At 35.8% G+C, this 24,620-nt stretch overlaps 1 protein-coding gene across 2 annotated transcripts in view; it reads right to left on the minus strand.

Moving 5' to 3' along the window:
* DACH1 (dachshund family transcription factor 1) overlaps window positions 1–24,620 on the minus strand; it is a 415,401-nt gene that overhangs the window by 185,016 nt on the left and 205,765 nt on the right. For both annotated transcript variants that reach the window (XM_030838681.3, XM_060288119.2), the window contains exon 3: window positions 6,710–6,871. In XM_030838681.3, the coding sequence (XP_030694541.2) occupies window positions 6,710–6,871 (162 nt within the window). The remainder of the gene's footprint in view (window positions 1–6,709; window positions 6,872–24,620) is intronic.

Below are 24,620 nucleotides of genomic sequence, written 5' to 3' on the forward strand. Positions count from 1 at the left end.
AAACTAGCTAAGTTATTTATTAGCAGTGTTATTACTAGAAGCTGAATCTTCTGACATATTTTGCTCTCTGCTCCCCAATCTCTGCTTTTGGAAGCATCTAGAAGGACTTGTTTGATCATACTAAAAGTTATTCAAATGATAATTTTGTCTTAAATTAGCTATTTATTCTTTATATTTTCACATTAGATTACCTTATTTAAAATATTTAATGAAGAAGAAATGCCAGAAATATTAAATATTTAAAAATGCATTGAAAATTATGAAAGCATAGCTTACTACTTTTTAGCTTTTCATTGCTGGAATAAGCAATTTTGTGTGAAATGTCAGGATATGAAGACATCTTTTGCATAGGAAATGATGTGAACCATATGGCTTATTCACCATCAATTGAATTACAAACCATGGCAGTTCCTACACTTTTAGGAGATGCTTATGTGGTCCTTCCATTAAAATTCCACTAATGTGACATTTGTGAAAAGGTTTATGTTTGGACATACTTTCCTCACCATATGAGAAGCCACAGAGAGCAAAGGCATAGATTAAAAGTGTTTACATATAAATTGAAAGCTATCAGTTCTAAAATACTTCTCATTTCATGCATCAGAATTTTTTTGGCCTTTTAGGGTAGTCTTGTGTGTTTCCATGTTTACAAGACCCTGGCTGTTAATATTATTAAATTTTACTCATCAGACAGGAAGAAGGATCTTAACAATCATTGTTAGGCAAAGAAACATTAAGAAAGTTAAAAAAAAAATTCCACATTTAATCTGTTAAACAATGGCAAATTTCTTATGAATCAGTGATACTGTAATTGAACTGGAGACATTTTTAGAGCAAGCTTGCTTTGGCTTTTTCACCCTCCGATTTGGAATCTGCTCACAGTACTGCCAGCTTAACCAAAAAGGATTAACTCTCATATCCAACTGAGAACACAGATAATTCTCAGTAATTGGTAAAAAATGAAGATGAATGGGGCTGAGAGATAAGGAGCAATTAGCTCATCAGCAGTTACAGCTGTGCACTCAATCCGGATCCATCTCTTGAGTCTCGGCCCCTTTTAAAGAACCTACACAGAATAAGCATAGGACGCCCCCTCCCCAAAAAACTGCTATACCTGCCCATCATTTCTCTAGTCTTCCATTTTATTTCCTTCCTATACAAAGACACCTGTCATAGCATGCTATGTAAATTACTACCTCTCTCAGGACCTATGTCTAAAGCCAATCTTCTTTTTAAACTTTTTTTTTAATAACAGAAACCAAATGACTACTGTAGACACTCTTAAATTCCCTGTCAATCGTTTCATTATAGCAGCATCATCTGTTTGAAAATATAAGCAATTCCCTCATCTAATTATAGGAAGGATTTGAGGTTCATTAACATTGCCAAAGCAGAGAATCCAATGTGCAACTACAGAGCTCTGCTTGGTGGCCTGTGTTCTCAGTTTCCTTTTATTTGCTTTCTCAAGGTCTCCAAGACTTTTTCCTGAAATCATAAAATTAATTTTTCCTTCTAAATAGACACATGAGATAGAAGAAAGGAAATGACTGCAATGTAAACTATTTTATTTCTTTGGGAATGGTTAAAAAAAAAAAAAGATAAGGGGATGGTCAGCCAGGGAAGATAATTTTATCTCCCTATCTGCCTAGCATTTTTTTTTTCATTGTTTTGTTTTGTTGGTTGATGGACAGAGGTAAGGAGTAAGGAATACCATTGATGAACACAGCTGTTTAATCCCAAACTCAAGCTCTTGTTTTTACTTGAAACTCCTATATCTTTGTAACTATTGCAAGTTTGAAAAATGCAAAAGAATCCTACATTTCAGGCATATGAAATGTGTTCAAGTTTGTGGATCACTGCATTAGGGTATTCTTGCCTACTTTACATGGTGTTCAGAGACAGAAATTCTGAAGTCTTAAGATTACTTCACTTCCTTAAAGAAATAACAGCAGTTCGGGGGTTATGACTATAGTTTAAACAATAAGATTTTCTTGGGACATCTGTTTTGAGATCACATTTTGAATAGATATGAACTCATTTCCTACTAAGCAAGCAATCTACTATTGTTGATAGCTGTTTACCAGTTCTATGAGTCAGATATTAGCTTGTGGCAAAGGTCCCTCTTAAATCCTCCGAGTATTCTTTAAACTGTGTACATAGTGTTTTCCTTAAATAAAATGTTAAGAGAAGTAAAAATGCAGTCTTTTCCTGCCTCTTGGTAAATTATAGTCCACAAACTCTTGCACTTGGGAATAATATTTAACTTATTTATCTTTAGAGTCGTTTCCTTTGTTGTCATTAGTTAAGGGGGTAAGATATTAGGTTTAGCAAGCATTTAAATAACAGAGAAACTACTAAGAGATGCTCACTATGTCAATATTTATATAGCAGTTAAAAACTAGAAGTAAAATTAAGTTTCCTTTATTTAGATTAAATCGATTGTGATTAATTTAGTACCTTCAAAAATGTGCATGATGCCAAAAAAAAGAAGATAAGCAGATAAAACATAGCTATAGAGACTATGAAATTGACCTTGAGTTCACCGGTTTTAAATTCTGCTTTTCCAATATCCCAGTCCCAATTTCCAAGCAGCATTTTTTAAGCTGGTTATGTAGATCAGTCCTTAAAGCAAAAAAATAGCAATTTATCTGGCCTGTATGTTGTGGATAGCGTTGCCACTAAAAAGAATCCAGGACATTTTTCCTTCTTATCTGCAATGTAGCTCATATCAGCCAACCTGTCACAAGATAGTACTTGATATAAACAAGAGATTGCAAAGACATCTCAGTAATCAATATCAGGATGGCTACAGTATGGAAACCCCAACCAGTGCATATCATTTGTCTCAGCATCTATTTCTATGGCCAAATGAAGCATTAATTCAAATCATAAATCTATGGTGATTTAAATCTGGGAATGAGCACCTGCCTGCTTTAATGATTTATTTTGTACATTTCAGTAAGCAGGAGATTTGTCCATATGAACTGACAGGTCACCTTCAGATGCCAGGAGCAGACTGTTTATCACCATGCAGACTAGCATCTCATCTTAGCAAGTAAATATTAAACTAAAAGAATCCAATTGATTGTGGATGAGGGAGAATGGCGACACAGCCATATATTTTACTCAGCCTGCTGATGCCTCACTCAGATCTATCCTGAAGTCCTCACTTCTTCCTAAAGTTATCATTCTGTTGGAAAGATGCAAGCTCAAGGTTACCACGTAAAATTGGGATATAAAATAATTATTTGTCAGTGTCATAGGTTTCTTCAAACACCTTTTTTTCTGGCTAATTTTTACAATTCATATTAAGAACTAGAGAGGGTCTTCTATAATAAGAATATTCCTTCACCTCATCAAGCCAAATGAAATGAAACCAAGCAAAGAAAAAATTCTATTTTCTAGCAGCACTAAGGATTTACTTACAACCAAGGAGTAAGGAAGTGGGGCGGGGGAAACAGTGTTTCTACATAGAGAAGCCTGAAACATTTAAATAACGCGTGAGCCAGATGAGTATAAGGGAAAATAGAACCCTGAATTGACTTCAGAAATGTCACTGGATTTGGGCAGGGCTGAGTAGTAACAATACATCATTTAAGTAGCACCTCTCTGAGGGGTTTCGCTACTTCCAAGGGCCAAGTGACAGATTCGTGAGAGCTGTACATTTGTATTCTGAAATATAAGGCTTCTGAGATTCTTGGGATACCTCCTGGAATTCATAGGTTTCAATACCACTTCCTAAGCGCCTCGTGCTAGCTGATGTTCCTGGGGGATCCACCGCATCCTGTTATGACTGTCTGCTTACTTAACCACCCTACCCATAGGAGTGTACGCCCCTTGAGTGCTGAGGCTGTGTTAGGATTATTTTTGTGTTCCTAGAATAAGCTAAAATCAAACATACAACAAAATCCAAATGACGTCACAGCTACCCCCAAATTTCCTCACAGGCCTGCAGCTTAACAAATAATACCTAGCAGAGAGAATAGGAAAACAGAGGAGGAAGCAGTCGGTGGCTGTAAAAAGAGGAAGAAGGTGATTTTCAGGAGGGTAAGTTGGGAGAAATAATAACAAAAGCAATACCCACATGACTAACATTATGGGTGACCAAAAAAATGTGATAAACAGACACTGTAATGAATAAAATGATAAGCACTTGTCAAATATGATTTCCTTTCATTCTCACGATGCAGATACTATTTTCTATGCCATTTTTCAGATGTGGAATGCAAGGCTCAGAAAGTTCACATAACTTTCCAAAGTCACGGAGCAAATAGTTATTGAACACTTACCATGAGGCAGGCACTATCCTCAGAACCAGAGAAGACTGGAGTCCATTTAAAGCAATTGCTCAAAATTGCCGTGATCTATGCAAGCTCAACCTCCCATCCCCACCATTGCTCTGTACCTTCCCCCACTCTACCCCATCCCTCCCCTAAACTCCCTTTCCCTGATCTCTAGGTAAAGAAGAAGGGGGCAGGGGGTGTGCTCAGGAAGGGTGATAAATCACAAATTCTTAGAGGACAGTAATGTGTGAGAATAGAATAAAAATGACAATGGATAACATTTCCCCCCAAATCAGCTACAGATTTCTAACATACATGATCCATGAGCTTTAGGGACTAGCAATGGCACTAATGTTAACACAATCTCAAAATATTAAGACCCTCTAGGAAAATTCAAATAAATTTCCATTTCTGGTTCAAATTGGATGATGGGTGTCAAAAAAAAAAAAAAGCAATATAAACTAGCAAGTGAATACCTTAATGGAAGAAAAGTGATTTCTTCCAACTAAAAAGCAAATTTAAATTGTTTCTTAGTTTAAGTCATTATGATAGCCTAGCTATCCAAATAACTATGATAAGCACAATTTGGTCAGAGGGCAAGTATTATTCCATAATATCAAATATTAAGTGTATGCCAACACTTAATTATGAGCTATGGTCTCTTTATCTTATGCCTGTTGGTTTCTCCAAAGCCAGCTTCTGTTCTGCTGCTCAGGAAATTTGACAGAGGTATAATGTTTTAATATATTTTGTTCAAGTGTTATTAAATTGCCTAACTTAACGATCCCTCCTCACAACACCAGCTACCAACAACAGCCCACATTAAAGGCTTACTCTCCTAAAATTTTGAAAACAATCTAAATTATGCTTTGGAATCACAACTATAGTTTAGAGTGGCCAATTACTTGTTTTTGAAAGTGTCCAATTTTGCTCTGTTTTACTGGGCAAAGTAAAAGACTAGTATTTTAAAATAATATGTAGTCAATAGTTCTAAAAACAGAATAACAATTCCTTCATTTTACTTCAGTATCGTTTTTAACTTTTAAAAGTTTAAATTGATGTGTGTAAACTATGCCCTAAAGCATCCATCGCCCTCCATCTTCTCAATAGAAGCACTGCAAATGCGAATGCTGGCACTTCCCTTAGTCCTTTTCAGATTTTGAGCCGTGTCCTTGGCTTTCTTCCACATCTTTTTGTCCAAGAATTGCTACCTCCTTCTTTATCATACTCTCAAGTCAAAGCCATTAACGCCTCTCCTTTTCTATTTCTCTTGTCTAGTTCTGTTGAAAAGTTCTATTTTTCCCCTTTTTACATTAGAAGCTGCTCTTTGGCATCACTGAAGTGGTGGTATTTTGTGTTTTGTGTATATGTTTTAAAATTACTTCCTACTAGGTTACTCATATCTAGCACATGATTCCATGAACAGTTGTGAAAATGACTATCACTGAAGTCCACAGTATTCCTTCATACACGCCCCCTACCTGTAGGTCAATGGACTGAAAGTAGGGAGCTGCTGATTAGCTAAAGAAATAATCTGTTAAAATGTTGCACAGAAAAGGAAATCTAATTGAACTTCCATAAATTATTGTGTCCCTCATGAACATATATGTTGGATATAGTCTTGTGTACATCTTGCATCCAAATTTCTCTTGCTCAATTATATTTTGAGCATGATTTCTACATTTTAAAGGGAAATAATACAGTGCAGTGGCAGAAAAAAATGTTTTATGTCACAAACACACAGACGCTAAAGATATCATCAATAAAAATTTAACTCTCATTTGAAGTTGTGTTTGACAAAACAAATTACCCAAATTAATTCTGCAAAGAGAAAGCTGTTCCTTTTTGGTTTAAACAGTAATGGTTAACTTTCCATCCCTCCATACCTCAAGAAAGAAAAAGATCAAATTAAGAAATTAAAGTGGCATTTTTTAAATAAGAGAAACTGATAATGGATGTATACAGAAAGAATTAATTATCAGCATAATTCTTATTCTTGGCAGTACATGGAAAGATTAAGTTTATATGTTTTGCTGCTAAGGCACATTTCTTATTTGATAACCAATGCGTTAAGAATAAAAAAACTAGTGTGTGGTTTTGTTTGTAAATATTCTTCTGCCATCTTACCTATAATAAGTATTTTTGAATTCTGACTATTAGAACTTATTTGTATTATGAAAGATGTTAACTGAATTCTTACAGTAGAGGTTGCAGACATAAAGTTAATGCCTACATTTAAAAATAATGTTGCTAATTATTTATTTAGAGTGTGTGTTGTTAGGCTAAGTGGTTTCTTCAAAATGTACACTATTTTCAAAGCTAAAGGGTCCAACTTCTTGAACAGGTAGCCAATAATTTTGTTCTGGAAAAGAAAGTCATTGAGTAGCAAAATGATCACAGTAAGTTTCAGTGAACATAAAACTTACCGACACTTGAATTCATGTCCCCATTTTCAGAATCTGCTCCATGTTGGTTACTACTGGCATGATAGTTGCTCATAGCTTCTAATTTGATTTTTTTCACCTTCATTGCTTCGGCGATCGCTGCATTGGTAGCAGCGGCAGCTGCTGCAGCTGCTGCTGTCAAACCTTCAAAGAATAAATTAAAAATGAGGTAATTCAAATTCTGATTTTTCATGTAAGAATCCATGTGCTTTATAAAACACATATACAACATATTGAAGTATCTGCTTCCTTTATGCAGTACTCTGATATCATATATTCATTCCCAGCTAACCAGTGAAACTATGTTGATATCATAGAGTGTTCTCCGAACTCCCATATTCAATATTAGCAAAAGCATGATTCGTACACAGAAGGAGAGTAGTAGAAATGCAGACAGAATTCGCCCTCAAACAAACCCATCTGAACATGTCATTCCTGGCTCCAAATCCTCTACAGCTGCCTACAGGGGGGGTGGGTGGTGGTGGTGGTGGAGGAAATCTGAACTGCTTAGCTTAACTCACAAAGCTTTTCACTAAAATTGGAAACCTACCTAATCACCCAAAGTTTCCCTATTCTCATGCCATACTCCCCCTATGCTGAACGTGGCCTCAGTACCCACACGTGCCCTGCCTCTTCAAGCCCGTGCTTTTGCAATTGCCATTGCCTTTGTCTGGAACATTCTAGTCCTGTGATTCACTTCCCCTACTTGTCATCCTCCAGTATTCTAGTCCCAGAGTTGACCTTTCTAACCACTATGCCACACCGTCTCCAGAAAGTTTGTCTCTGTTCATCCAGAAAACGGGAGGTGGCAGTGATCATGAGATTAGAAAAAATAGTTTGAGGACAGATACGGAAGATCAGAAAGTGAAGACCTGGCTTTAGGTACAGGCTCTAGGTAACCAGCAGAGGTTTTGGAGCACAGGAGCGATTTGTTTTCCTTAAACGTGTGAACTTTTACCGAGTCAATTCACTTCATCCGACATCCTTCATCTGCAAAATGAAAGACACTGAAACGTGTGAATGATCTCTGCTAACTCTAAAACTCTGACAGTCTATGAGAGGATATACACACACACCCACCCACACCCTCATACTCCTTTTGCTATGTTGCTTCAGAATTTCTGGCTACAGCGCTTCAGCCTGCTTTGAATTTATGTATGATTTATTTCCACTTGCAGCTGGTGGATTTGAGACTGAAACCTCTCTCCCTCTTTTCCTCCCCACTTCTAGTTACTATAGCAAATAAGTTGCAGCCTCAGGAATTAGAAGGTCTTTTTCCCTAGAAACCTCTGCTTTTTTTTTTTTTTTTTTTCTTTTTTGAGGTTAGGAGAATACTTCACCTTTCCTTCAGATCAGACCAAAGAGACCTTGACAACTTTCACCCCAACGCAACAAGACCTTCAGACTGACTCTTTGCATGACAAACTGGTAACTGCCCCCTAAAAAGGCACTGATCTGAACTCAAAGAATTCATCTGGGTCTCGACTGAACACTTATTGCCTTTTAAGTCCCAACTTGAACTGATTCTCTCATCTTCCTATGATTGAATTTTCTCCCCAGTTACTCATTTCCTTCAAAGATGTTTCAGAAGATTTTCTTTCCTGTTCTCTTAAAATTCTCTTTGTGTTTCCCAGAAAATCTCTCTTCCTCAGTTTCGCCTTGTCACCAATGTGAACATCCCACTTGTCCTTTCCCTTCATTGCCTGGTGTTGTCCCATATCCAATTTATGACACATCTAGGGTCTTTATCTTTGATTTATGTGGCAGGTAAATCTTGTTCCATAGTATTCAAATAAGAAAGAAAAAACTACCACTTGAGATATGATTGTTATTATTGGATAGATCTGAATCAAGCTCAGTAGCATGAAACATAACTATGCTTGATATGGCCTTACACAAGCTATAAAATCTTCTTAAGTATGGTTTCTTCATCTGTAAAGTCATCTTATTCACAAAGGGATAATAGAAGGATTAAATAAGATAAACTATGTGAAGAATGCCACATAATGTTTAGTAAAAACTAGGCAGGCCTTGTGTTCTAGTTTTTACTGCAGCAAGTCAAGCCCAGTCCTAGCTATGACTCAAGCAGGATACAGTGGGCTGGCTGCAGCCTCCCTCAGCTAGAAGTATCCTGCTTCTCCTCAGCTGCCGGCATTAACCCTTGACTTTTAAAAATGTTTTTCACAATTTTATTATTTATCTGATCTTATTTATGGTACTCTTCTCTTTTTCCATTTGACAGTTTTTTCCCCCTTAGGTTTACACTTCTAATGCAAATTCCAACAGATAGATGTGTATGTGACACACACATGCTATAACCATAATACTTTTGAAATATTCTATTTTCAGTCCAGTTTCATGAAAGCAAGAAGAAAGCTATGACATTTGCAACAGTTGCTGATTTAAGTTTCACTAACTCACCTAACTGTTTGATGGGTTCTCAAATTTAATTCTTTAATAGCTTTCACACTCAGACAATTTTCTCCATCTCCCCTGGCTTCCCCTAGTGTAAGCTGCCACTTTTTGTTCCCTGGAGTCTTGTAATTATTTCTTAACAGCTTCCACTTTCCCTACCTCCAATCTCTTATGATTCATACTGCAGTCAACGTGACCTTATGAAAACAAAAAGCTAACCCTGGCATTTGATGCCTGCTCTGAGGAACAAGGTGGGTGCTTCATGTGTCTGTCAGGGCCCTGTGTGCTCAAGTACCCTGCTTATCTGTGTGGCATTATCTTTCCCCCAGGTCTCCTTTGCTCTGTGTGCTCCAGACATATAGGGGTCTTTCACAACCTCTAGTGGACTACATTTCCTCTTTCAAGCCAGACTTTGCACATGCTGTTCAAACTTTCTAGAAAATCTCTCTAGTCCCCTGCCCCAGATCTGTCCTTGCATCTGTCATGTGAGGCTTAAATATGATGCTCTAGGAGGAGCAGGCTCAGGACCCTGACTCTTCAATCTACCTGGGAAAGAGCTCCAACACTTCAAGAATCAGCCTAAGACTCACTTCTTTTAAAGAGCTGACCTTCTCCACCCTACTCCTCAAGAGTAGAGCTAGTGGTCCACTTACTTGTGTTCTCAGCCCTGTTGAATGAAAGTCTGCATTCTCTGTGCATCAGAATCACCCACAGGGCTTTAAAACCATGCAAAGAACTGAGTCCTACCAACTGAGATTCTGGTTCGGACACATCCATCTGTATATTTTGGTTGATTTTACTGTTCCTCAGGTCACTTTAATGTGCAATCTGAGAACAGAAACTCACTCAAACTCTTTATTGCTCCTTTTTTTGGGGCGGGGGGTGTTGCTCAGGGGGGTCGGTGTAGGGCTAGCTCCTCCGACTAGGTTATAACACTGAAAGGACAGAAATACTTTCTTAGTATATGTATCCCAAACATTGAGCACAAAGCCTGGCACAAATTGTCACTGAATGAAAAAACACTTCTCAAACTGGATTACATGGAAAGCCACAGGAGAAATATGGGCATTATTTTGACAATATCCATGTAAGTAATTTAAAATATTATGTTCATATTACAGTCAATGTAAATATACTAGGAGTAGCAAATCTCATTAATTTAATAAAAAGCATTTACTTTCCAAAGCTACATCTGCCTAGGACTGGAGAGAATCATGAAAGTCTCACACTCACCTCTGCATTGATTGCACTTCCTGTTGGCCTTGCCATGGCCCTTTCAAATCTCTTATGTAATTCTCAAATTCCCTCCAACTTGCTGTCTCTAGTAAAAACTTATTTTAGAATCTATGCACTCACTCTAGAAAGAGGTCCCATTGTATAGTTTGTTCCCTATTGAAGCTGCCTTTGAAAAAATAAGTGTAATAAATTCACAAAATAACACTAGTTTTTGGTCTATACTTCATAGAGAGTTCACATTGTAAAAACACTTCCTACGCAATCAAGAATGCTCTACCTGTGCAACATGCATGCACCTAGAGATTATTATACCAAGTGAAGTAAGTCAGAGAAAGACAAATATCATGTGATAGCACTTATATGTGGAATCTAAGAAAATGATACAAATGAACTCATTTACAAAACAGAATCAGACTCACAGCTTAGGAAACAAACAATGTTACCAAAGGAGAAAGGTGGGATGGAGGGTAAATTAGCAAATTGGGATTAACAGATACACTCTACTATATATAAAATAAACAGCAAGGACCTGCTGTATAGGTCCTTGAGCCATACTGAACTATATTCAATATCCTGTAATAACCTATAGTGAAAAAGAATATGAAAAGGTATATATATATATATATGTAACTGAATCACTTTGCTGTATACCTGAAACTAACACAACATTGTAAATCAACTATACTGCAAAATGAAATAAAAATTTTTAAGAAAAGAATGGTCTGCTTGTGTAAACATTGGCAACCCATAACATTTACCACACAGTTTTCCTCCCTCCATAACACTTTCTCACCTAGAACTCTTCTCCACCTGCCTCATAATCAGACTTCAGCATATTCTCCTTCAATATCCCACCCTGAAGCAGTGAATTTATGACTGCTTTTAACTCTTCTTAATCAAAACAAGCCATTTTTCCCTTAGAACTAGGTAATCCAGCGTTTCTCCAAGTGATAATCTACATCAAATACAGCTGCAGAGTGTGGTAAAGTTGAAGGTTATCTTCCTTGGGGCCACATTCATAGACCCTATCTCTGAGATGGACTGAGGAATCTGTATTTTTATCTTTCAGTAGCTTGATTCTGATGCTCCCTGCCCTTAGATTATTTGATGACAGTAGTGTACATTATTAAAGTGTGTCTACACCTTACAGTAAAAGCTTTTTAGCTAGGTAGATCATCTCTGTGGTGGTTTCTGAAAGTGAGTATGCTTAAGAATCAACAAGGAAACTTGTTAAAATACAAAACAGGTTGGACCAATAATCAGAATCTGAGACATACTGCTGTAGTGTGATGCAGACTTTGGAAAAATGAGTCTTCTGCGCCTCTACCCTTGCAGAGCAGAAGCAAGGAGGCCAGCCAGGTAACACAGCACTTCTGTGTGTTATAGATCCAGTAGTCATGCACGTTATTAACTCAACCAACCACTTACATATACGAATCTATTTGGTATATACAGTAATTGTTAATTAAACAGCTTGGGTAATTTCTCCAGATTCTTCAATCAGGTAAAATTTTCACCAGATTTCCTTCTCTCATTGAGAGAAAAATTACATATATATTACGTAATGCATGTGTGTGTGTATGGTGAAGAAACAAATAAATGAACAAAGGTTTTCTTACACTTAGGAATGATTAACCCATCTATTTTACCTCACGAAACTTTCTTTTTACACTTTCCAAGAACAATTATAGTATCTCACACACAAAGACAAAAACATACACTAAACTGAGAAGTCAAATGTAGTATAATTTCATTTTATTTTAAAAGGTTCTAAATCCAATTTTATCATCAGCAATGGGGAAACTTTAATGTATACTTAAAATTCTTTTGCCATTGATAAAATAATGTATTGAGAGATAGTTGGTTTAAAAAGCATGTTTTCCTTCAGAGAAAGGATAATAAGTCATATACTGTGCAACTCGTAGACCTTCTTTTGGCCCTCAGAAAAGGGACTGTACATCAAACTTAGGCTAAAGCCCATAGGCCTTATGTCATGCAAAAATATTTAGGCTTCTTTTTTTTCTACTTGATCTTCAGGAACTCTACCACTTACAATTCAAAAGAATGAATAGATTTTTACATACATTTAGAAAAACAGCTTGTCATAGTAGTGTTTGAATTATGCTACAAACTCATTGCAGCAGGCTCCATTCTGTTCTACTCCTTCAGAGCAAATTTTATATTACTTTTTTAACCAGCTATTGTTAGAAATTCTTTATATTTATCTTGGCTTATAGATTTCTTTTACTTGTACTTTTTTTTCTTTTCCTTTCTTTTTTTTTTTTTTTTTTTTTTTTGCGGTACGCGGGCCTCTCACTGTTGCGGCGTCTCCGTTGCTGAGCACAGGCTGGACGCGCAGGCTCAGCGGCCATGGCTCACGGGCCCAGCCGCTCCGCGGCATGTGGGATCTTCCCAGACCGGGGCACAAACCCGTGTCCCCTGCATCGGCAGGCGGACTCTCAACCACTGCGCCACCGGGAAAGCCCTACTTGTACTTTTATTTTTTGATGGTCCATGAAAACCTTTTAAAGTTCTTGTTGAAACAGTGACTGGCATGGAAATTCCTAGCTATGTAAACTCACTATCATATAAGGAGTAAACATAAAGTCATTGGAAAACAAAACACTCCAAAAAGCCATACAAACTTTGGACAACATGCATCAAATTTATATGAACTACTGCAGCAAGTTATGTAATTCCTAAGGCTTCCAAATTCCTGTCTTTAAAGCAGAGATATCAGTTCTGACCTCATAGCAGTATTGTGGGGAATAAAGGTAAAATAATGTACACAACAGCATGGGCACATACTAAGCCCTCTGAAAATGGTAGTAAATATTATCAAGTAACCTGTAATATCCATCATGTCATTTAGTTTTACCTTTGTTCAGTTATTCACAAAAATGCAAATATGACAAAAGTTATCTAACAGTGTATGGTGAAAATTTAAACATTTGACAAATGGACACCTGAAAATCATGCTTCTATCAAATTATTTGATTTAGTAGCCTACACTGATCAAATTTATCATAAAATGACTGTCTCCACTCTGTGCTATATTGATACAAACCCTTTGCTACTTCAATTCAATATCCTGAGACCAATCCATGGGTTTATCATTTGGGAGGGAAGCAGGCATTATTATTCCTTGAGAGCCTTATTTTGCTTTGCAAAGATAGCATTTTTCTTCTGCTCTCAACTTTCATCAAAACAGCCTTTAAATCCTTCAAATGCTGTTATACAATCCTGATTGCTTTCTCTAAAAAGGGAAAAGTATCCCCATTCTATTTTTTCAAATAAGTTAATACCCCTAGTTATAAAGAGCAGATTACAACTATAGATTATAAATATCAATAAAAGAGACATATTGCTGTCAAATTCTTTCTCTGATCTGTTTGTTTGCTCATTAACTTGAAAGGTCTAATCTTTGATCTTTGGTTTCAAAGACATCAAGATGACTTCCAAATGTTTGATATGTTGTCTACTTTTACATCACATTCCATATAAAATGCATTTCCCAAGACCTAATGGCTAAATAAAATTAGTTATAAGCAAGAGATAGTAAGCATTCAAAGCTTCCATATGATAGACTTTTTATTAGGCTATGTCACTTTACCCAAATGTAGAAAAAAGTACTCTAACATGCACTCATTTATAGCCAATAGTAGTTATTATTAATATTCTGGAATTGATAAGTTATTTATGTCTGGCATTCTTCCTATTGCTTATTCAGGGAGACAGGCAGCTTATAAATATCTCATCACTCCACCGTCACAGAAATTTCATCGACAGTGCTCATGCACAGCTATTAGCAATATGAATCTAACCATTACAAGAAGGAGGAAAATCGAACATGTGGCATTAATACGCAGCCCTGGTTCCTAACCATCTGATAGGCAGATGGTGTGAAGCGGATTCTCCAGCTGAAATGAAGGGGCACATCATTTAAAACCTTGTTTGCATTCTAACTGATATCAGTGCCATATTGATATACATGATACATCATGGCAGTATTTGAACAATCTAGTTTGTTTCAGTCATAAATGTTTACAGCCTTGTTTTTTTAATCTTATAAGCATGTTCAGAAGAGTGTATTTTTAATTTATGAAACCTATTGTTTACTTCTGTTGAACTACAAGATTAGTGGAAAGCAGGAATATTAAATTACTTCAGCTAGAGCAATATAACAAAGACAGATGAATAAAGTGGGTTTCTATTTTCAATAAAGGATGTTACTAAAGGAATTTTAAAATTAGCCCAGGCATTCTGTGCCTTAAATACATTTATTCATTTAAACCTTCTAGCTTTTTCTCCCCCAAGTGGCCTACAGAGATACTTAATGCTTTACATAGTCATTCATTTAAAACTCTCACTGTGTGCAATTAATCTTGTCCAACAATTCAATTCAGAAAGTAAAACATCAGAAAGCATAGTTCAATTCAACAGTCATTACTGTGAAGTAATCTTTCTGTTCCTGACAGATCCTATAGACTCTTTGCAAAACTCTGTTGAAGGTGCATTGTAAGCTCTACATGAGTTTGAATTACAACTCAATTGAAATCACTCCAAGTCTTAGAAGAACTCTTGGCTCAATATAACAACTTGAAAACACCAGTACCTTTTTCCACCATGTCTTCTTCCTATCCTTATTTAAATACCAGCTGTCTAAAAAACTGAAACTAATTTTCCCAGTTATTTTATTTCTCAATACTTTCTAAATAAACAGAAATTGTGATTGAACTATGCCTGTCCTCACCCTTGAATGATGAAATAACAGAAATGATAATCAACTAGAATAAGTAACTTAATTGTAAAGCAGGGTAGACTGAAGATTTTGAGTGTGAGTTTGTCTCCTAATGTCCATTAGACTGATTTTTCTTGCCCTTTGAAACACATTTATATTCTGCAGAGAAAAGGAAAATTGATCTTAGAGGCTGCTAATGGAAACACTCCCTATATCAGTTTCCAGTTTTTCAATTGATTAAATTAGATTTTTAAATGTGTCATTTAACAAAAAAAAACTACTAATTTGGAGAAATATACAGAAAGAGTTTATTATAATATTGATAATCACTAATAAATCGAGTAAACATCAAGTTTAGCATTCTTTTCTGATTAGCTTAAAATCTACAGTCTCCCAGAGTTTAGGAAGAAATAGCAGTAGTGAAGTCAGGGGGAGGGGACCCCATCTTGATGTTATTTGGCCACATGTAAAATCACTGAGAAACTTCCATGGAAGTTTTTGAAACACTCAACTTCTAATCACTAACTCATAGAATCAGGATGATACAGAATCAATTCAAATGTTTAAATTACTATGATTTAAAATAAGAAAATAGATAATTTATGAAAAGTTTAACCTGACACAACAAGGTCTTGAATATATAACTTTCACTTCGACTCTATCTGTTAACATTACCACCTTTAGAAAACTATTTCTTAACAGCCACTTGGAGTCTGGACTTATAAAACATAGACATGAGAAAGACTTTATCTACTGCGACCCTTTTATTTTACTGATGATGAGATTTAGGGGCAGCGAGGTTAATCATTTCTATAAAGTCACACCATTAAATAATGATAGATTAAGCCCAATTCCCCTAACTCCCACTTCAGCATTGGCCACACTGCCTCTGTCAATAAGCGAAAAAAGAAAAGTACAGAATACAGTAAACTATGGAATCATTGAAGGAAAATGAATCCTCTTTTCTCAAGTAGCTTATGGATTGCACAGGAAACCAAGGTTACAGACACTCAGATGATGCCACAAGTATAAGTTGATTCCATTTAAAAACCTGACCTAAATGTTCAGTTGTGATTCCGTTTTATAAAATTTTGAATATATCTGCCACAGAAACAACGGTCATTCAACTCTGTGCACAAAACTTTTAACCTGTACTACTGGTGAAATATATTGCTTATAATATTACCCTGAGTCCTATATTTTAGATACAGAGCAACAAGGAAAAGGAGAAAGGCACATAAATTATTTTCCTCTCTATATCTTGAATATAGAAAAAATTATAAATAGAACCAAATTGAAAGAGGTAACATTTGTCTTGAATTTTCTTTAAAGTGCTCTTCTCATTATTATTATTCCATTCTCCACTAAACTGGGCATTGGATGTTCTCATATTTGTCTAAGGCCCAATACTTCTTACTATGTACATGACTCATCACCCCAAATTACTCAAAGCATTGGCCCCAGGCAGGTGGCTCTTACCAACCTGAGAGTAGCTGACAGTATGTGACATTGTGAAAGGATGTTTTTAAAAGAGGCTACTTGTCAATATATTGGTGACAGTTCAGGCAGTATAATAAGTGAAAAGAGGAAACGGTGTCATAAATTTAATTTCCTGCCAAAGTCACCTCACTGGCATTTCAGCCTAAGAATAGTCTTTCCAAATGTTCTCCTACTTTTCTCAACACCATGTAAATGCTCTTCTAACTCCTTTGATACTTCAATAAGTCTCTTTTTTTTCTTTTTCCAGAATCCTGGTAGCATGTAGGGCTCTGTCAGTGTGTGCTTGTTGGTGAGGAGAGGATATGAGAAAAAAATTATAATAGAGGTGGTCATTTTTACATGCAAGTTTTGTTTGGGGGAGTTACCCAATGAGACAGAAATAGCTGGAGACGATGTGGCCAAAAAATTTTTCTGATATAGTAATATAAAGGAAAAGACTCAAGAAATATATATACATATATTACTATATATATATATACACACACACACCATTATATATATATAATGACACATACACACTTTTTAAATAGAGGTCAGGGTCTGGGTAGAGAAAAATATATAGCCATATTCACTGAATAACAATAGGATAGGAATGGAAGGACTATTTGAAGCAATATATTCTTCACACTTTTGTCATTGGGTTCTTACATTTATATCACCATCTCATTGAATCTCCATAATCAGCCGACAAGAAATGTATTTTCCCTATGTGATTTCAAGAAAAATATGAAGTGTGAGAGCCCAATTGTAGTGCTTGGAAACGTAGGATTTTAGTTGCAGTTTTAAAGTTGGACTATGGAAAAGAATAATCCTGATTAATTTAGAAAAATAAATACTGCCACGTGACAAGGAAGATTACAAAGAAATATAGCTCTCAGTCCATAGCCTCAAGTGGTCGCCATCTCCTAGAGGATGGCATGAAGCCTTAATCATGGCATGCCTTTGTAATCATAGTCAGGTTACTTAATTTTTTTAGTGTAATTTAGACAAGTTACTTAAATTGTCTGATTCTGAGGCAAACTTGTACTTTATTGTTCAGGAAATAAATGCTGTCTATGTTCAAAACTATTTCCCTTCTGAGGTTTGATGCATATATTCAACCCAGCTCACCTACGAACAGAGCAGGTGGATGTCAAAGAATTACCAATGGTTGGCATTGCACTATTCATTTCTTTTCTTTTTTTTTTTTTTGCTGCAAAAGCATTACAACAGAAAGAAATATCTAATTTCTAACATGGCAATAAATGCTAGTCTTTTGTACATTCCGATAGAACCTTTTACTTTATTTCAAAACAGTAGTAAGTCAGAGCAAATCTTCCATTTTCCTTACATCTCTTCATTTATGAGCAAAGTCTATAGTTGCACTGATCCAATGGCTTCTCTTGACCTAATTTATGTTGTACCATGAGATTCTATTAAAAGAAACTAAATCACTGCAGTAGATTTATTCATCTTAAATAATTTAAGCTAATTGAAAAAAAACCGAACTAAAACTAAAACACTTCTCTCAAGCATTCAACTTCTGCATGTCAATTAGTAATTTAAACAACCAGCTAATCACAACAGCTTCGTGTGAAACACGAACCTGTGCTGTGTACACATTTCTCTACCTCCACGGAGCTGAAGATAGAAATAAACATCAACTCTGAGTCTGAAAGCATGTGTATCTATTCTGGAGTCATTAGACAATTCCAATACAATATTTTCACTGACTGATTTGAGACTTTTCTCAATTTTGCCAAATAATTTTGAAAAGAGCACGTGGAAAAATGAGAGGAATATCTGGAAAATCATATCCAATCACTCTTCTGGCAACGCGTTATGGAATTTCAAAAGTATAACATGACTTAAGCAAAACAAAATTTAAAACATTACTGTTATTCACCAAAGTTGCTATATCATAATAACCAAAAACTGAACTCCTATGGGTTGGTTTAAAAATTAAGAACCTAGCTTAATATTATTATGATTTTATTTTATTCTTGTCGCTCTGCTTCTTGTTGGTAAAACTTATCAAATATCAATTTAAGTCATGTTAATAGTAGCTCATCATGTTATCGCGAGTTATGCTATGCTAATTGTCCCATCATTATAGAACTCCATTTGTAAAAGCAATGGTCATTTTCCTCATGCGACTATTTTATAATTCAGCTTTTGTTAATACCTGGAGTGCGTGGCATAATCACACATAAGACAGTCCCACAAAGAGTTACAAAGCTTTTAGCAGTATTTTTGCCATACATCTTCCTTCTGAGAATTAGAAAATTCAAACATAACTTTATCTTGGAAGTAAACCCTTTTGAAATATTGCTAAAGTGCACACTGAATAAAGACAACACACTTAAGCGGACTTTTCCCCCTTTAAACAGCATTCATCTTTTCAAAAGCAATAGATTCTCAGTCCACACGGAGTCTATTGCATTATTCATTTCATGTGCAACCTCATGCTGGACCATAAATTGTTACTTTATCTAATCAAAGGAGACTTAACTCTACAGAAGGTCAAAGGTTTAATTTTGTGAAGTATTATCTTACGCTATGAGTTTAACCGAAAAATAGAAGAAGAAAAACAGCCAAGAAACTGGTAATAAATGAACCTTTATTGCCTCAGGCATTGGCCTAGTTAATAAACTTTCATTGAAGGTTTCTTTCAACTGTTACGGACAATGAGAGGAAAAAAATCTTAAATTACAGCCATGTGTGACTTTTAAAGCAGTCATTCTTTTTTATCTCAACCTCCCTAGCTCAGGGGGAAAAAAAAAAAAAGACAAAGAGAGATTGTCTTCGATCTCTTAACCAAAAATGTATGTTTCTAAACAGATGAGAAAGTGCAGATAAACTTTTCTAAAAGCAGAGGTCAGCTTTGAACAATATAAAAAAATTCATTATTTAGGTGTTGAATCTTAGAGAACAACCTCTCTAGCTAAATGTAAAACTACAAAAGGGAGGAAGAAGACATGTAGTTTTTGCAAATCTAACTCTTAAATTGGGTCTCCAACTTAGCAAAATATGATGCTTTGTCATTTCACCATTGGTGCACAAAGTCCACTGTAGATTTAAAATTCATTAAATGTATCGTAAATAAGTACATTATCTATGTACTGTCTGCCCTGTTTTAGACACACCAAAAAAATCCTTCTTTTATTTTCAGAATCAAAAATACTAGCAGTGAAATAATTCATGTTATCATTATGCAATTAAAATTTTTAAGAACAAGTCTATGTTTTTAGCTGATACTCTCATCCAACAATGGCCTGTGAATAGTTTTATTTTTTCATTATTTTCTAGAGAAGAAAATGAACTGAGTTCTTCTGAACTAAATCTCCCTTTTTGTCTGATATGAGTATTGCTACTCCAGCTTTCTTTTGATTTCCATTTGCATGGAATACCTTTTTCCATCTCCTCACTTTCAGTCTGTATGTATCTCTAGATATGAAGTGGGTATGTATACATGAATCTGTTTGCTGTACACTGGAAACAAACACAACATTGTAAATCAACTATACCCCAATATAAAGTAAGAATTAAATTTTAAAAACCCTCCTTTTTTCAGGAGGCATTGTATTGAGTATAAAAGTTATCATAGCCTCAACTGCAACATCTTAATCTCCACACCACAGCATAAATAAGATACAGATCCTCACATCACCAACAGAGTTACCCAAGCTGTGAGAAAGGGAAGAAGCCATGTTCTGCATCTTACTTTAGATACTCTTAAACAGAAAGGAAAGAGGGTTGGCTTGATGCTCTGAACTGGACACCCCTACCAGATTCTACCCACAAATCACAACGCTCTCAGCAGGACACCCAACCCTCTTCCCACCTGGCAGCACATGGACAGAATTGGGCTCTACTTCATTCCAGGGACATGTCCCCAGGATGCTATCTCGGGTCACCTTTGAATCCGAACATGATAGCTGCTTACACTGGCAACACCAGGTGAAAGCAGGACCAGGGTCCCTACTAAGAGATACACTTCACACAGCTGGGAGACACTGAGTTCTCCCAGGGTCGAGGCTGAAGCACGTTGATAGTAGCAACTTTGCTTCTTTTCTATATTTGCCAAGAGAGAGAGAAGAGAGAGAGAGAGAGAGAGAGAGAGAGAGAGAGAGAGAGAGACTAAGGAGAAAGTGGAAAACCTAGAAATTAAAGATGATTTAATGTAAATTCCGAATGGAAAAAAATGTTGCGTTCTTTGCATAGAAAATTGAGGATAAAAACACAGGTTTTCCAAAAGCATAGTTAAACCTGGATATCCAGAAACTGAAGCAGAGTGAGGCAATTCGTTGTTATTAATTAGTAGAGGGTTTTAGAATCAATGAATAGTTTTTGATTTCATGCAAGAAAGCAAGAAGTGCTACCCAAAGGTTACAGTGAAAAACACTGTCAATGATAAACGATTTTTTTTGCCCCACTCTATTTTCTACCTAATTTGTATGCATGCATGTAGTTGGGGAGCAAAAGAATGAAAAGGTGAAGAAAATGAAGGAACGTAAACTACTAGAACAGAAACACTGTATTTCAATGTGTATAGTAAATGGCTAGTTGTATACATTTGTGGATAAAGAACTTAGTAACAGCAAGGATGGTCATGCTTTATATAAATTTCAGTTTATTTAATTTACCAGTTTTTGAAAAAGGCTGAGGTACATTTAGAAAGTGACCCCAAGGTCAGAGAAGCATGGGAGAGTAACAAAAACAGGTATCTCAAATCTAATTCTTTATTCCATTAATCAAAGTTTTATGGGTTTGGGAAAGTTTTGCTACAGTACACAGAGAGGATAAGAAAAAAGAAAGATCAAGGGAATTCAAAGGATTTATTAAAAGTGCAGACGGTAACTCTGACTAGTGTTTTACCTAGATAGACACAATTAATTAATTGTAACGTTGTGAAACTCTAAAATCCTGAAAGAACGTGCTCATGCCTGCAATGTAGTAATGTAGCAAAATACTTATAATCTTTCAACCACCAGGAGCTTTTGTTGGTTTTTTAACCTAATCCACAGCTTGACATAGATCCTAGAGTAATGGAACACAGTTCTTTGATTGAAATAATATCTAAACATTGCTGTGCTAGCCCGGTGGCCTAATAGAAGTCTGTCTCTCTGAAACTCGAGAAATTCAAGTTTGGAAACAAACTCAGACACTGAGCTCTGGCTTGTAAGTCCTTGAAGAAAAGCCTTTGAGACAGGAATATGCCCTTTCCAGTTTAACAGAACCAAAAACAGACATAAAACTTCTGCAACAGCTTTTCTTCCAAACAATGAGACAGTCAAAACAAATTTTCTTCAGCCACTAAAAAGTGACTAATAAGACAACAGTAGAGTGTTGGTAATCACAGAGAGTCTAATATATGTCATTAAAAAGCTAAGTATTTCGCAAGCGACCCATTCCACCAGCTTTCTTCATTTTGGTGTGAAAATCTGAGCAATATGTACAAGTTTAGTCATTATTACAAAAGATCCATATCTTTTGTCAATTTTAGTCATGTGGAAAATTGCAAAGTGTTCAAAGACACACTAACAATACCTCAAAAGGAATTTATGTATATCACATAGTGGCGAAAAAGATCTATATTATTTTGTTTTATTCAATGTACCTGAAAATTTGCAATAATCATAAGAAAGCCACACTTGAATATTTTAGTGAGAGAAAAGTAACTTCTAGGTCTGCACTTGCAGCAGTAAATACACTCTGATTAAACTCTGAAAGGAAAAAAACAATAAAATCTCCATTTCATTGTGTATCCTGATAAATTCCAAAAAACACAGAATATATATCATTACTATTTACCAATATCCTGGCATCTGGTAGAAACTGCTAAGCAAAAGGCAGATGAACAAAAAACAGGAAAGGCATGGGTAGCATTAAATATACCTGAGGCTACAGCCAAATTTTGATTTTGTTGGGATGCCATGCTTATCATATTAAGTAATGAAAGTGATTTTGACTTCATGTCTGTCATCTGACACTATCATATCACTTTATAAACATGATAATAACAATGATACTAGGATGACAACGAAACAATCTGCACACTGTCACAAATGTGAAGTCTTGACATATTTTATCATTACATTGTAAGGCATGAGCTGTGAAGTTGGGTGGGAAAGCAGAGAGCAAGTAAGAAAAAAATCACCAAATTACATAATAATAATAATAATATAATCCTAAAACCATAGCAGTCCTTCTAAAAAAAAATTTCAGGAGCACAGCTAGAGTTGGTTAAGTCAGTAGGTCAACCATGTCGAGGACCCAAATTATTTCCATACTTCCTTTCTGCTAGCCTCAATATACTGGAAAATATCTCCATGTTAGAAAGTTGGCTACAATAATTTTAGGCATCCAAGCAAAAAAGTGAGGAGCTATTTATTCTATATATTTCTCTTTATCCCACAAAGACTTCTTTCTCAAGAAACACCTTAACGAATCACCCCTCAGAACTCATTAGTCATAATTATATCACCTGATCATGCCAGTTTATGGTTGGAGAAAAATGTGAATTTCTTAATAAAATTAGGGCTTTGTTATAAAGGAAGAGACTGATAAGGGGTTATTGGGTAGCAACTAACAAGACCTGCAATAAAAGCTTATTGGGGAATATTGAAGAAAATTGTCAACAGCCTCAAATAGAAGCCCAAATACATAGCTATTCTAAATCTTCCATCATTTTAAATCTGTCCCATGCTTGCTCAACAGTGAGAATGTACCTAGATTCAGAGGATAATATCATTGTTTTTCTCAAGGCACTATTTTACTTCTCATAATGAAGTCCTTGTACAGAAAAGTTCTATAAAATTACAATAGTGACCTTGAGTTTTACATTTAGAGCTACCAGGAACAGAAACATGAAATAGCACTCAATTGCTTTGAGCTTCCTTTTCCACATCTAGCTGGAGATATCTATAGAATAAATAATAAGATGGCATGCCTATAGAATGAATAATAAGATGTTGTCCTGCATTCGATTGCTGGACAATCAAATTTATAAATTGTTACGGAATGTGACACCAAGGAACTGGTCACTTTTGAGCTATATCAAACAGTCATTTAAATATTTCTCGTGATAGTGAAGTGGCTAAAGCTGGTAGTGATATTTTTCAATGTTTTGATGCAGTACTAAAACAATTGGATTCATGTTCTTTTTTCTTAAGGATGCAGACCAGTGTAGGAAAACTTGAAGCAGCAACTGCAGAGCTGAAGAGAGGGAAGAGAATGAGAGAGAGAGAAACTGACTGAGAGGGTTGAGGGGGGAGAGAGAGGCAACAGTAGCTTTAAGCATTCACAAGTCTATTGCCATGTCATTGCTGTTTGGTCTCTTCCTCACTTCCATCTTTGCTATCATCAACAGTAAAATGAAAAAGTTTAATGAAGTATAAAAATTGAGGGCAATAGCAGAAATATGGCTTCGGACAAAGAATATAGGATTTGCAGTCTAAGATCTGAGATTCGGTCCACCCTCTGTCATTGGGTAGATGGCCTCTGTTTGCAAGACCTAATTTCTGACAATTTCAATTAACTTACCCCAGCTATAATAGAGACGATCATGTGTTGCCTGTCTCTCACAGAATTGGTGAGAACATTAAATGACATAGGATGTGTGAAAAATGGACATAGGTGTTTCATAATGACAGTTTTGTTCCTTCATCTTGCTATCAGTCCATCAGAGACGGTCCTTCGCTGCCTTTTTTTGCATTACTATCCCCACTACTGACAGAGCTGACACTACTTGTGGAGAACAAATGGCAGAGCCAGGCCCATGACATCACTCCCATGAATCTGTTACTTCAACTGTATTTCCCAGGATCAATAACAGAACCTGGTAGAAAATCATATTCCTCATAAAGAATTTTATAAGTACTTGCATGAATGAACTCTGGATCAAATTTCAAGAGTGTATAAAATTTGAATCCACAACTTACTAAACGACCTTAGACAACTCACTTAACTGCCTTGGAAATAAGACTGATAAAAGTACCTACATATTATGGTGGTTATCAA

Source organism: Globicephala melas, chromosome 18, assembly GCF_963455315.2.
Source record: "Globicephala melas chromosome 18, mGloMel1.2, whole genome shotgun sequence".
NCBI lineage: Eukaryota > Metazoa > Chordata > Mammalia > Artiodactyla > Delphinidae > Globicephala > Globicephala melas.